At 48.0% G+C, this 14,389-nt stretch overlaps 1 protein-coding gene across 1 annotated transcript in view; it reads left to right on the top strand.

Annotated features, from left to right (window-relative positions):
* The first annotated feature begins 2,245 nt into the window (after positions 1 to 2,245).
* pdia3 (protein disulfide isomerase family A, member 3) overlaps positions 2,246 to 14,389 on the top strand; it is a 48,221-nt gene continuing 36,077 nt past the window's right edge. The window contains exon 1 of the mRNA XM_072470782.1: positions 2,246 to 2,466. Within this exon, the coding sequence (XP_072326883.1) occupies positions 2,330 to 2,466 (137 nt within the window). The 5' untranslated portion in view covers positions 2,246 to 2,329. The remainder of the gene's footprint in view (positions 2,467 to 14,389) is intronic.

The following is a 14,389-nucleotide window of genomic DNA, read 5'->3' as shown; positions in this document are numbered from 1 at the left end:
TTTTATTAAGTGTTAACATTGGAGGGCTGATAATAATTCTGGATAATTCTCTCTCATTTCGGATCAATCTAGATTCAACATCACCATCTCCCTCTGCTCAACTGACATAGCAAATGCCAATGGATTTTAATTCAGTGCTTGTAAAGTTATTTTAGGTCTGATGGACTGTAGATGAACTGCAATTGTAAAAATCATGTTAATGGCATGATTTCATCAGCTTCCTGTATTTTTATAGCTGGTGTCCCTTTAAAAAGGGGCACTTTTGTCAAGTTAATTTTGATTGATGACACCTGGGTCATCGTAATTGGAAAAGAGTCAAAGAGTGAATTGCTAAGAGACACCATTAGCAAGTACCCAACTAATGCACCATGGGTTGCCTTTTGGGATTGTCAGGAACAGAATTTATTAGATGATTCCCTTATTAGTGCTGTAATCAGGCCTTTTATGAAGCTTATGTCCAGGCTTCAATCACTTGTGGACCACAGATATATACGCAATTCAAATAGAATTAACACTCAAGGCTTCTATATATGAAAATATAGATTCCAGCGTCTGAAATGCCAATGTTGCAGATCCCATAATTGGTAATTGTTTTTTCAAGCCGCACCATATTGAGAATCAATACTTTCCTGCAAGTTTTAATGGAATTTGTGACATTGTGGTTATGAGGGCAGATCAGAGGTCAGGAGGCCTGTGGCGAGTAACTCACTCCCCAACGCCTGTCCACCAGTTACAAGGCACAAGTCAGAAATCGTGCCTGGATGAGTGCAGCTCCAACAACACCAGAAGCTCGACACCATCCAGGACAAAGAAGCCTGCTTGACTGGCGCCCCATCCAGAAACATTCACTCCCTCCACCAATGACACACAAGGGCAGCAGAGTGGACCATCTACAAGATGCACTACAGTAATTCACCATAGTTCCTTTGGCAGCACCTTCCAAACTCACAACTGCAATCATCTGGAAGGACAAGGGCAGCAGGCACAAGGGCAGCAGACCCACGGGAACACCACCGCCTGGAATTTCCTTCCAACTCACTCACCATCCTGACTTGGAAATATAATGCTGTTCCTTCAGTCATAATTCTGGAATTCCTTCCCTGACAACATTGTTGGTGTACTTATACCACAAGGACTGCAGCAGTTTCGGACTGCAGCTCACCATCACCTTCTCAAGGGCAGTTAGGGATGGGTAACAAATACTGACCTTGCGACCTATGCCCACATACCATGAATGAATTTTTAAAAATTCAAAGATGGAAAACAGGTTTGCTGCTATGGGGCAGAGTTCCAAGAATCCCAACAGTGCAGGAGGCCATTCAGCCCATCGAGCCTGCATCAACCCTCCGAAAGAACACCCTACCTGGGCCTACTCCTTTATGCCATCTCCGCAACCTTGTATGCCCACCTAACCTGCACATATTTGGACCCCATGGGCAGTTTTATCTTGGGTGATCCATCTAACAGTGGACTGTCTTTGGACTCGGAGGGGAAACCGGAGCATCCGGAGGAAACCCATGCAGACAAGGGGAGAACATGCAAATTCCACACAGCCACCAAGGCCGGAATCGAACCCAGGTCAGGAGCTTGGAGTCATCATCATAACACGGAAAGTAATAAAATTAATTCTGATCAGTTTCGCTCTTCGCTGCAGAGCACTTTTCAACTTTCGACTGCCAGTAAGCTATTTGCTGATGTAATAAATCAAGATGATTTTATTAGTTTGTTAATTTTTTGCTGATTATAACGAATGGGGGGTTCTGCCAGTTTTGTGTCGCTTTGCAATTTTAAAATATTTTTCGGCAGGGTGAACAATTAATGGCAGCCGTTTTAAAAATCTGCACCTTTTTACATGGACAGTTGCAAGAAATAATAAAGCTATTTTCACCTGCCAGGAATTAATATTGGATGATTGCCAAATCGAAGTTTATTTTAAACCTACTTCCATGCACCAGAAGGGTCTTTTCTATTTGCAACAAAACTTTTCTAAGTGTTGCTTTCAGTCTCAGGTATTGGTGGGTGGTGGTGACCAAGACAACCTGCAGCATTGCACAAGTCGCATTGACGGGGCAGCTTTAACCTCCGGCCTGACTGCGCAGAATCCCGATCGCCGCCGCGATTGGTCCAGGTGCCCAGCCGCCAGCGGCCCTGATTGGCAGGTGGTCGCCCACGTGAGGCGAGCGCCGTCCAATGGCCGGGCGCCACACTCGGGCGGCTCGGCTCCGGCTCTGGCTTTGGCTCTTTCCACTTCGCCGTTTCGCCCCAGAACAGCCGGAGTGAGCGGCGGCCCGGAGCGCAGCGTCAAAGTCCCCCCCCGACCCACCCAGCCATGATTCGACTCCTGCTCCTCGCTGCCTGCACTGTCGCCGTGGCGTCGGCCAGCGACGTGCTTGAGCTGACGGACGACGATTTCGAGGATCGGGTCGGGGAACACGATATGGTCCTGGTGGAGTTTTTCGCCCCCTGGTGAGTGCCCATCCCCACGTAGCTTCCAACTGGAGACCGAGGCCGCCCTTTTGCCCACAGCGCGCGGCGTTAAATAAGCCTGGCCGGCCCCCGCGAAAGAGCTCGACCGAGTCCCGGGTGCCGATGGCGCACTGACTTGGGTTGGGTTGTTGGGTGGGGGGAGGGTGCGGCGAGTTGAGATGTCCAGCGCACCCCCCCCAAAACCTGGCCAATTTATTAGCCGACCTGATGATTTTGATGGGACTCTTGCGGCTGGGCGCGCAGGGTTCTCCGGGTCTTGTAGTCTTTGCCCCTCCTCCTCCGTTTACGCCACCTTGGACGGGACTACAACTCCCATGGTGCCTTTCCCTGTGCGATCGGAAGCGGAAATGGTGGGCACGCGCCCCGTGGCCCCGGCCGATTGGCTCCCGAGGAACCGGTGGCCGGCGCTGATTGGCCCACTGTCGCTCCTACACCGCACGTGATGATGCCTGGTGCCAGGCCTGTGCTTGGGATGGATCAGCCTGAGCCCATAGCAACTGCTGAAATGTTACCTAGTTGTGCATTGCTGACAGTGGGTAAACAACAAGCACCCGGAATCAGAAACAAAGGGAAGTTATCATGTAGGGAGGGAGTTGTAGGATGTTGACACAGTGGCAATGAAGGAACTGTGACATTGTTCCAAGTCGGGATGTTGTGTGGCTTGAAGGGGAGCTTGCAGATCCCAGGATATGTTTGCCACTTGTTTGACTGGGTGGATGCTGAGAGGGTGTTTCCCTTTATGGGACCAGAGGGCATAACCTCTCAAAGTACGGGGTCGCCCATTTAAGACCAAGATGAGGGGGGAGATTTATTTTCTCAAGAGGGAAGTGAATCTGTGGAATTCTTTACTGTAGAGACTGGGTCGTTAAGGATGTTCAAGGCTGATATAGACATTTTAAATTAGTACGGGAATCAAAGGTCATGGGAATAAGGTGTGAATCAGATCAGCCATGATCTCATTGAATGGTTGAGTGGACCCGATGTGCTCAATGACATAGTTATGCTCCTGTGATTAGTGATCTTAACCATTAGCTGCTAGTAACTAAAAGCATATTTTTTATTTCTTTGCATCCCAAAGGCTTTCCCATCAGGTTGACTCGGTCTTGTATGGATAATGTTGTGACATAACTATTACATCCAGTTGAACAAGCAGATTATAGTCATTGTTTATCATTACATCTGATCACACATCTAAACCAGAACTACTTATCCTTGGTTTGTTTTAATTTGTTCATGAAGCATGACCAGCATTTAATGCCAGTCCATACTCAACCTTGAGAGGGTGCTGAACTGCTGAAAGTATATCTACAATGCTGTTTGGGAAGGAGTTTCAGGATTTTGACTCTGAAATGGAGAGGTGGTTTCAGGTCAGATGATTGGGTGAACAAGTTTACTCTATCTCTTTGTGGACCATGTGTGGGAGGAGTATGAACTGAGTCCAATTTAAATCCCCAAACTCTGTATCTTAAATGATATGGGGAAGTTCAAGAGATTCATTTAATTGTGCATCTAGTAGAAACACATTTTACAGAACTTCCCTTCACATAATGTTGAAATTGCTCATCAAAGAGGCTACAACCTATCTAGTTCACTTTCTATCATTTCAATGGTCATGTAAAACAAAAATTATGGAGATGTCATTGCAGTCAATCTCTATATTACAGCAGATCCAAACATGAGGTGGTGAAACTGTCAATGATGGCAAGCTTTGGGAAGCCAAGTTATATAGTCCTTTAAAGCATCCAATAGTTTTTTAAAATAAATTTAAGAGTACCCAATTTTTTTCCCAATTAGGCAATTTAGCATGGCCAATCCACCTAACCTGCACATCGTTGGGTTGTGGGGGTGAGACCCACACAGACACGGGGCGAATGTGCAAACTCCACATGGCAGTGACCTGGGGCTGGGATCACACCCGGGTCCTTAGTGCCGTGAGGCAGCGGTGCTAACCACCGTGCTGGCCCTGGGGTTAATACAGTTAAAGGTGGTGCACCCGACGAGGTCAAGGATAAGATGCCTGTTTGAGGTTGTGGAGGATACTTGCGAGAGGTGTGGGAGAGGTCCACCCAATTCTGGCTCTGGTTATTCATAGTGTCCCAAAATATTGTCTGAAAAATCTATCATTCTATCTTGTTTGCATTTGAATAAATCAACTTTGGCACAGCTAGGTTCCATTCTGGTCTTGGGTGACTATCTGTGGAGTTTTCACATCCTTCCAGTGTCTGCGTGGGCTTCCTCCTGCTCCAGTTTCCTCCCACAGTCCAAAGATGTGCATGTTAGGTGAATTGGCCATGCTAAATTGCCCCTTAGTGTCCAAAAAAAAGGTTAGGTGGGGTTACGGGAACAGTGACGTGCTCCTTTGGAGGGTTGGTGTGGACTCAATGGCCTCCTTCTGCACTGTAAATTCTATGATTCCATTCCCGTTTTCTCACTTGAGATTTTTTAGATTGGCTTTAAGCTTCTCTCTTTCCAACACCACGAAGTGCCGGCTTTGAATATGCTGGGTGAGGTAATGCAACTTGTCACGGCCTGTTTTTGGTCATTTTAAAATGCTACAAATAAAGCACGTCCCTCTCAGCCTTCTGTTTTTCCGATGCAAACATGCCCAATTTGTGTAATTGCAGTTCATGATTCAATCCTCACATCCAGGTTACTAATGTTTTTACTATGTAATGTTCATAAGAGAAAAACAATGATCAGAAAGATGCTGTACTTGAGTATCAGCGCAGATGATTTGGTAGTTCTGCAATGGGGTGTACAGGCAACCTTCTGACTTGGGTTAGATGCTCTAACTGGACTCAGCTGATACTATGCTATCAGATAATCAACATTTCCTGAACAGTCAAATGCAGAATAATTGTGAAACTGAAACTTGTCTTCTGAGATTTGAAGAAGCCTGTGGCATATGCAGCTTTTTTTGGATTTTACATGTTTACTTTTCAAATATAAAGACTGCAATTAGATGATATGATACAGTAATTGATTTTAATATCTTGCATCATGAGTGGTAATTTACAAATGAGCAAACTATTCTCACCCAGTGATGTGGTCGGAACATAAACCTTATTTGAGCAACAGTACTTGATGCAGAGTCGAGGAAAACATTTACTGTATGTCCTACAAATGGATTAATCTGATTGCTGGCATGATATTTCCTGTATGTCTAATATAGATAACTAAATATTTATTTTGGCAGTTGTTATGACACTTGATATATTTCAGGTGTCAGTCATGCATTTCTTTTACAGTGCTCTTAATTTTTTGCTGCTAATCCAACAGAGAGTATATTTATTGGATTCCTCATTGCATGTGATAATAACGGATATGTTGGGCTGTGGGATTTCAAACTAAATTTTGTCCCTGGTCAGCACTTACTTGAGTACAGAGTACAGCCAGCTTTTTTGCAAGAGCCTTTAAACCAACTCCTTTGAAATCTCGGCGCTTCTTTTTATGACGGTGACTCATTCGAAAATGAACTGGGACAAAATATACAATACACTTTAAACCGTCCCGTGGAACTGTGTAAAAATGTAAATCAGGTGAGAATAGAGATGGAAAGTGAGCAACTCATTCTCAACTCTGATAGTGGGGGGCAGCACCAGTGTAAGTTACGCCAGACCAAGTTGCAAATGCTCTGGCACAGTGCCCTCTCCTAATAAGGCCACCAAAGAAACACTAATAATAATCTTTTGTTGTCACAAGTATGAAGTTTCTGGGAAAAGCCCTTAGTCGCCACATTCCGGCACCTGTTCAGGTAAGCTGGTACGGAAATTGAACCCACGCTGCCGGCCTTGTTCTGCATGACATCAGCTGCCTAGCCCACTGGGCTAAACCAAATACTTATCCATGAAGGGGTTCTGGATTCAGGCAGACTATGCAGCTCTGATTCAATGCAGAATAAGTGGTGAATTCCTGTCTCATGCAATCATTGTGTTGGGTGGATTACAAGGTTTGAAATCATGTGGGAGCTAGTGCCTTTGATTAACGATGCTACCAGTTTGAGTTCAGCTAACCACCTTTCCAATTTTCCCGAAGCCAAGGCTTAACAGTTGAAATAAATAACAATGCCAGAGGAAAATGGAAACCACCCCATCAGCTGCCAGCATCTCCCTCCTTTCCACTCACCCACTTTAAAGCTTTTCCTGCCCTAACCCTGAACTCGCAACCTTTAGTTTTTCTCCAATGTCTCCTCAGGTCATCTTGTCCATGAGATCTACTTTCTGTTCCCTTAACCCTATTGCCTCTCAACCTCCTCCCTCTGGTCTCCCATGTTGGCTGATAGCAGTTCACTTCAGGTGTTGTGTCCCACTCTTTTAGATCTGCTGTCAATGCGCTTCTCGAAAAAAAATTAAAAAAAAATGCTTGACCTATTGTCCTTAGAAAACTGCCATCCATCTCCAAACTCCTTCCCTCAAGTCCTTGAACATGTCGTTGCCACTCAAATCTGTGCCCATCATTCCCGGAACTCCATGTTTGAATCCCACAGGTCAGCTTTCTGCCCCTTCCCAGTACTAAAACAGCTTTTACCTATGTAACTGTAACAAAGGTAAACTTTCTCTCTTTGTCCTTCTTGACCTGCCTACAGCTTTTGCATGTTTGACCACACCGTCCTCTGCTAATGGGAGGGACTGCTCTTGCCTGGTTTTGTTCTCGTCATACCGAGAGTATCCGTTGTTTCCTGCTCTTGCTCAGTTCCCTTGGTGTCCCCCAAGGATCTATCCTTGGTCTCCTCTTACACCTTATGGATATTTTGCCACTTAGTAACATCATCCAATGGCATACTTGTGCACCGATGACCCACAGCTCTATCTCACTGCCACCTCATTGACTTCTCCACTGTTGCCAAATTATCAGACCGGCATCACACGGTCACCTATTTCCACCTCCGTAACACCATATCTGTCTCAGTTCATCTGCCGCTGAGACCCTCATTCATGTCCCTAGTACCTCTGGTCTTAACTATTCATGTGCTCATCTTTCTGGTCTTGAGTATTCTACAAACTGTAAATTTGATGTCATCCAAAACTCTTGCACCCCCCTCCACCAACTTTGAACCAAGTCCCTGTCACTCCTGTGCTTGCTGGCCTACATGGCTTTTCTGGGAGCCCACATGGCTTTTCTGGGAGACCCCTAACTTTGAACCAAGTGCCTGGGCGGGATTCTCCAATAATGGGGCTATGTCATCAAGCCCGCGAGAAAATGGGTGTAAATCACTCTGGACCTTTTTCGAGGAAGTCCGGAGTGATTCTCTGTTTTTAAGGGAGGTAGCAGGGCCCCGAAGTGCTGCTCGCAGCTCCGGCTGCCGATACGGGGCCCTGCACTTCCGGCCGCGGGGCCGCACGTGCGCGTGGCTGCCTCACGCAACATGGCGGACCCACATAGTGGGCTGGCGCTGAAGAAGTAGCACCCCCCCCCCCCCCCCCGATCACGTGCCGATTGGTGGCCTCTCTCCCCTGCCCCCACCAGGACAGCCACTGCAGCCGCAACTCTTAGCTCCCGCCGGGTGGAACCATACGTGAACCACGCTGGCGGGAACTCTGCCTACATGGCCGATCGCAGGTCTGGCGTCCCATTCTCCGCGCCGAGCGTGATTGCGGCTTGGATGATCCCAGCCCCTGTCACTCCTGTGCTTGCTGGCCTACATTGCTTTACTGGCAGCCTCCCTAACTTTGAACCAAGTCTCAGTCCCTGTCACTCCTGTGCTTGCTGACCTACATGGCTTCACAGGGAGCCCGCCCCCCCCCCTCTCCCTGCAACTCTCTGCTATGCTTTTCTCCTTTAGGACACTTTTGAATACCTACATCTTTGACCAAGTTTTTGGTCATCTGACTTAATATTTTCTTGTACAGCCCAGAGTCATGTTTTGTTTTATACAGTAATGCCACTGTGATGGTCCATGGAATGTTCTTTATGTTTGCTGTGGAAAGGAGAGTCAATAGAAAAATGGTAATTATCTATAAGGATATTGGGTGTAAGAGTTTGAAGGGAAAGCACAAAATGGCAGTATTTACTTTGGCTCTGATATCAGGTGGATTAGGACAAGGGATACAGTAGCTTTAGGGTGTAAATTTGTATGTGGGAATCACAGTGAAGAATAATGGAGATATGAGCCTCTTCTCAGATCACTACAAGTGACAATGAGCAGTAAAAAAAAGTCTGTAGAGAGTGACTTTGAGCTGTTCCTGGCAGATGGGTTCAGTGCAGCATTGGTGTCTGTGATCAGCTGTATTGATTGCTTTCTAGTAGGAAACCCAAAGCAATGGAGCAAATGCTGTATCATATAATAGTTAATTTAAGTTACTGGAAGCTAACAATGACAGCACTGCAACAATATTGCAAATCATTTTATTAATGATGTATTATAGGCATGGCCAGTATGACTTGTCTTTCAATTTGTACTTAAAAACTGAGTTGAAATTAAATGTGAACCTTATTCAAATGTAAATGTTTCATCTTTGTTCCCTTTATTAAATTGCCTCAAGCGAGTAAAAGTACTTGGCTCACTTGGAGACTAAAGCCGTTGTGAAGGTACCCTGATCTTGATAGCAGCATAACTTTGGTCCATCTTTCAGGGCACTCTTGGCACGTGTGTCGTTTCAGTTAATCTGTAACTATTATCTGAGAAATATCTGTACTAATATTTTTAAAGTTTAAATTAAATGTGAATGAACAGCCATGGATTATAGAATTTACAGTACAGAAGGAGGCCATTCGGTCCATCGAGTCTGCACTGGCCCTTGCAAAGAGCACCCTACTTAAGCCCATGCCTCCACCTTAGCCCAGTAACCCCACCTACCCTTTTTGGACACTAAGGGCAATTTAGCATGCCCAATGCACCTAACCTGCACATCTTTGGACTGTGGGAAGAAACCGAGCAGACGCAGGGGAGAAGGTGCAGACTCCGCACAGACAGTGACCCAAGCCGGGAATCGAACCTGGGACCCTGGAGCTGTGAAGCAACTGTGCTACCGTTCCGCCATAGGGTTGCATCCAACACTGGCATGGGGGGTAAGTCCCTGTCCTGTAACTTACCAATTTAGTTTGCTTTGGAATTTCTTAGACCTACAGTATTTATACTGCTAAAATTCAAAATATTTCTAGGTTAATTCGATATGTTCAAGTTTTCTCATTGATATCGTGTTTCTAAACTTTCAGTAACTCACTTAGACATTTGAAAATGTAATATGCTTCTTTTCCCTGATCTTTTTTAAAAATATATATTTTATTCAAAATTTTTTGGCCAAACAAAACAATACAAAGGTTTTCCTTTTTACAACAATAAAACAGTATAAATAACAGTGGCCGTTTTAACAAATAAATAAATAATATATAAACTAAATGGCAACTGCGATATCAAAAATAATAACTCTCCAAAAATAAAATCAAACAATCCAATATACATAACCTAGTACAAATATCTATACACAAACATCCTTGAGGACCTGCCTGGGCCCTCCCTCCCCCCTGGGTTGCTGCTGTTACCTTCCCATTTCCTTTATCGTTCTGCGCGGTAGTCAATGAACGGTTGCCACCGCCTGGTGAACCTTTGAGCCGAACCCCTTAGTGCGAACTTTATCCGTTCTAGTTTTATAAACCCTGCCATGTCATTTATCCAGGTCTCCACGCCCGGGGGTTTGGCTTCCTTCCACATCAGCAATATCCTTCGCCGGGCTACTAGGGACTCAAAGGCCAAGACGTCAGCCTCTTTCGCCTCCTGCACTCCCGGCTCTTCTGCAACCCCAAATATAGCCAACCCCCAGCCTGGCTCGACCCGGACCCCCACCACCTTCGAAATCACCTTTGCCACCCTCACCCAGAACCCCTGCAGTGCCGGACATGACTAAAACATGTGGGTGTGGTTTGCTGGGCTTCTCGAGCATCTCCCACACCTATCCTCTGCCCCGAAAAATTTACTGAGCCTTGCTCCGGTCATATGCGCCCTGTGTAAAACCTTGAATTGTATCAGGCTTAGCCTGGCGCACAAGGACAACGAGTTTACCCTACGTGGGGCATCAGCCCACAGCCCCTCAATCTCTTCCCCCAGCTCTTCTTCCCATTTCCCCTTCAGCTCATCCACCATGATCTACCCCTCGTCCCTCATTTCCCTGTATATATCCGACACCCTACCATCCCCCACCCATGTCCCTGAGATCACTCTATCTTGAATCTCCTGCATCCGGAGCTGCGGGAATTCCCTCACCTGCTGCCTCGCAAAAGCCCTCAGTTGCATGTATCGAAATTCATTCCCTTGGGGCAACCCATATTTTTCCGTCAGCGCTCCCAGACTCGCAAACGTCCCGTCTACGAACAGATCTCTCAGTTGCACAACCCCAGCTCTCTGCCATGCTCCAAATCCTCCATCCATTCTCCCTGGGACAAACCTATGGTTATTTCTTATCGGGGACCGCACCGAGGCTCCCGTCCTTCCCCTATGTCGTCTCCACTGACCCCAAATTTTTAGTGTTGCCACCACCACTGGACTTGTGATGTATTTCTTCGGGGAGAACGGCAACGGCGCCGTCACCATTGCTTGTATGCTGGTTCCCTTGCAGGACGCCATCTCCAATCTCTTCCACACCGCTCCCTCCCCTTCTCCCATCCACTTACACACCATTGAGATATTGGCGGCCCAGCAGTATTCACTTAGGCTCGGTAGTGCCAGCCCCCCCCTATCCCTGCTACGCTGCAAGAACCCCCTCCTCACTCTCGGGGTCTTCCCGGCCCACACAAAACTCATGACACTTTTCTCAATTCTCTCGAAAAAAGCCTTCGTGACCATCACCGGAAGGCACTGAAACACAAGGAGGTATCTCGGGAGGACTACCATTTTGACCGCCTGCACCCTACCCACCAGCGACAGGGGCACCATGTCCCATCTCTTAAAATCCTCCTCCATCTGTTCCACCAATCTTGTTAAATTAAGCCTATGTAAGGTTCCCCAACTCCTGGCTATCTGAATCCCTAAGTACCGGAAATCTCTTGTTGCCTTCCTCAGCGATAAGTCATCTATTCCCCTGCTCTGCTCCCCCGGATGCACCACAAACAACTCACTCTTACCCATATTCAATTTATACCCCGAAAATTCCCCAAACTCACTGAGTGTCTGCATTATCTCAGGCATCCCCTCCACTGGGTCCGCAACATACAGCAATAAATCATCTGCATACAAGGGTACCCGGTGTTCTTCTCCTCCCCTGAGTACTCTCCTCCACTTCCTGGAGCCCCTCAGTGCTATGGCCAGGGGCTCAATCGCCAATGCAAACAGTAACGGAGACAGGGGACACCCCTGCCTCGTCCCTCTATGAAGACGGAAGTAATCAGACCTCTGTCTGTTCGCCAGGAGCTTAGCATCTACATTAAAAAGGGAAATGGGCCTGTAGGACCCACACTGCAGCGGGTCTTTTTCTTTCTTCAAAAGGAGCGATATCGTTGCCTCCGACATAGTCGGGGGCAGCTGCCCCCTTTCCCTAGCCTCATTAAAGGTTCTCGTCAAAAGCGGGGCCAGTAGGAACCATATACTTCCTATAAAATTCCACCGGGAATCCGTCCGGTCCCGGGGTCTTCCCCGCCTGCATGCTCCCAATCCCTTTTACCACCTCCTCCATCTCAATCTGCTCCCAGTCCCGCCCTCTCCTGCTCCTCCACCTTAGGGAATTCCAGCTGATCCAAGAAACACATCATTCCCTCCTTCCCTTCCGGGGGCTGAGCCTTATATAACCTCTCATAAAATGCCTTGAACACCCCGTTCACTCTCTCCGCTCCCTGTTCCATCTCTCTCCCTCATCTCTGACCCCACCTATCTCCCTCGCTGCTCCCCTCTTTGTCAATTGGTGGGCCAGTAGCTGACTCGCCTTCTCTCCATACTCATACTGTACACCCTGTGCCCTCCTCCACTGTGCCTCTGCCTTACCCGTGGTCAGCAGGTCAAATTCCACATGTAGCCTTTGTCTTTCCCTGTACAGTCCCTCCCCCGGTGCCTCCGCATATTGCCTGTCCACCCTCAAAAGTTCTTTCAGCAATTGCTCCCTTTCTTTACTCTCTTGCTTTCCTTTATGTGCCCTTATGGATATCAGTTCCCCTCTAACCACTGCCTGCAACGCCTCCCAGACCACTCCCACCTGAACCTCTCCATTGTCATTAAGCTCCAAGTACCTTTCGATGCACCCCCTCACCCTTAAACATACCCCCTCATCCGCCAATAAGCCCATATCCATTCTCCAGAGTGGGTGCTGTTCTTTTTCCTCTCCTACCTCCAGGTCTACCCAATGTGGAGCGTGGTCCGAAATAGCTATGGCCGTATATTCCGTCCCTGTCACCTTTGGAATCAGTGCCCTTCCCAAGACAAAAAAGTCTATCCGTGAGTATACTTTGTGAACATGGGAGAAAAATGAGAACTCCTTAGTCCGAGGCCTACTAAATCTCCAGGGGTCTACCCCCTCCCATCTGCTCCATGAAGTCCTTGAGCACCCTGACCGCTGCCGGCCTCCTCCCGTTCCTGGACCTCTGCCGGTCCAGCCCTGGATCAAGCACTGTATTGAAGTCTCCCCTCATTACCAACTTTCCCACCTCCAGGTCCGGGATACGTCCCAACATGCGCCTCATAAAATTTGCATCATCCCAGTTCGGGGCGTATATGTTCACCAGAACCACCGCCTCCCCTTGCAATCTGCCACTCACCATCACATATCTACCCCCACTATCCGCCACTATGGTCTTTGCCTCAAACAGTACCCGTTTCCCCACTAAGATAGCCACCCCCCTGTTCTTCGCATCTAAACCCGAATGAAACACCTGCCCCACCCATCCTTTACGTAGTCTGACCTGGTCTATCAGTTTCAGATGCGTCTCCTGCAACATAACCACATCTGCCTTTAATTTCTTTAGGTGTGCGAGTACCCGTGCCCTTTTAATCAGCCCGTTCAGCCCTCTCACGTTCCACGTGATCAGCCGGGTTGGGGGCTCTTCACCCCCCCCCCCCCCTTGTCGACTAGCCATCCCCTTTTTTAACCCAGCTCCTCACCCGGTTCCCGATGGTGCCCTCCCGCCTCGACCACCCCATCCCATAACAGCTCTACCTTCTCCTTAGCAGCAACAATCCAGTTAAACCCCCCCCCCCCCTCCGCTAGATCCACCTCTAGCGTAGTTGCACCCCCCATGTTGCTCCCAGAAGTCAGCGAACTCTGGCTGACCTCGGCTTCCCCCCCTTGTCCTCGGCGCCCACTGTGCGAGGCACCCTCCTTCCTGCGTCCCTGTTCCCGCCATAATTACCATAGCGCGGGAACAAAGCCCGCGTTTCCCACTCCGCCCCTAATGGCCGGCGCCCACAGTTCCTCATACTCCCCCCACCCCCCAAAAACATGGGGAAGAGAGAAAAATTACAGGATTGCAAAATGAACAAATTGAAAAATCATCCCCCCCCCCCCCTTTTTTTTCCTCGCCCCACATAATCACCACACTTTCCCTTGGTGTGTGACCCACAATCTCGCCGGTTGCAACATTCCAAACTGGATCTTTTTGTGAAGCACCGCCTTAGCCCGATTAAAACTTGCCCTCCTTCTCGCCACCTCCGCACTCTAATCCTGGTATACGCGGATCACCGCGTTCTCCCACCTACAGCTCCGTGTTTTCTTCGCCCATCTGAGGACCGTTTCTCTGTCATTGCAGCGGAGAAACCTCACCACTGTAGCTCGAGGTATTTCTCCAGCCTTCGGTCTTCGCGCCAAAACTCGATAAGCTCCCTCCACCTCCAAAGGGCCCGTCGGGACCTCCGATCCCATTAGCGAGTGAAGCATCGTGCTCACATATGTCCCGACGTCCGCCCCTTCTGCGCCTTCGGGAAAACCCAGAACTCTTAAATTCTTCCTCCTCGAATTATTCTCCAGTACTTCCAGCCTTTCCACAC

This window comes from Scyliorhinus torazame, chromosome 12 (assembly GCF_047496885.1).
Source record: "Scyliorhinus torazame isolate Kashiwa2021f chromosome 12, sScyTor2.1, whole genome shotgun sequence".
Classification (NCBI taxonomy): domain Eukaryota; kingdom Metazoa; phylum Chordata; class Chondrichthyes; order Carcharhiniformes; family Scyliorhinidae; genus Scyliorhinus; species Scyliorhinus torazame.
The sequence above is the reverse complement of the archived record's forward strand: the minus strand, read 5'-3'. Positions and strand labels throughout refer to the sequence as shown.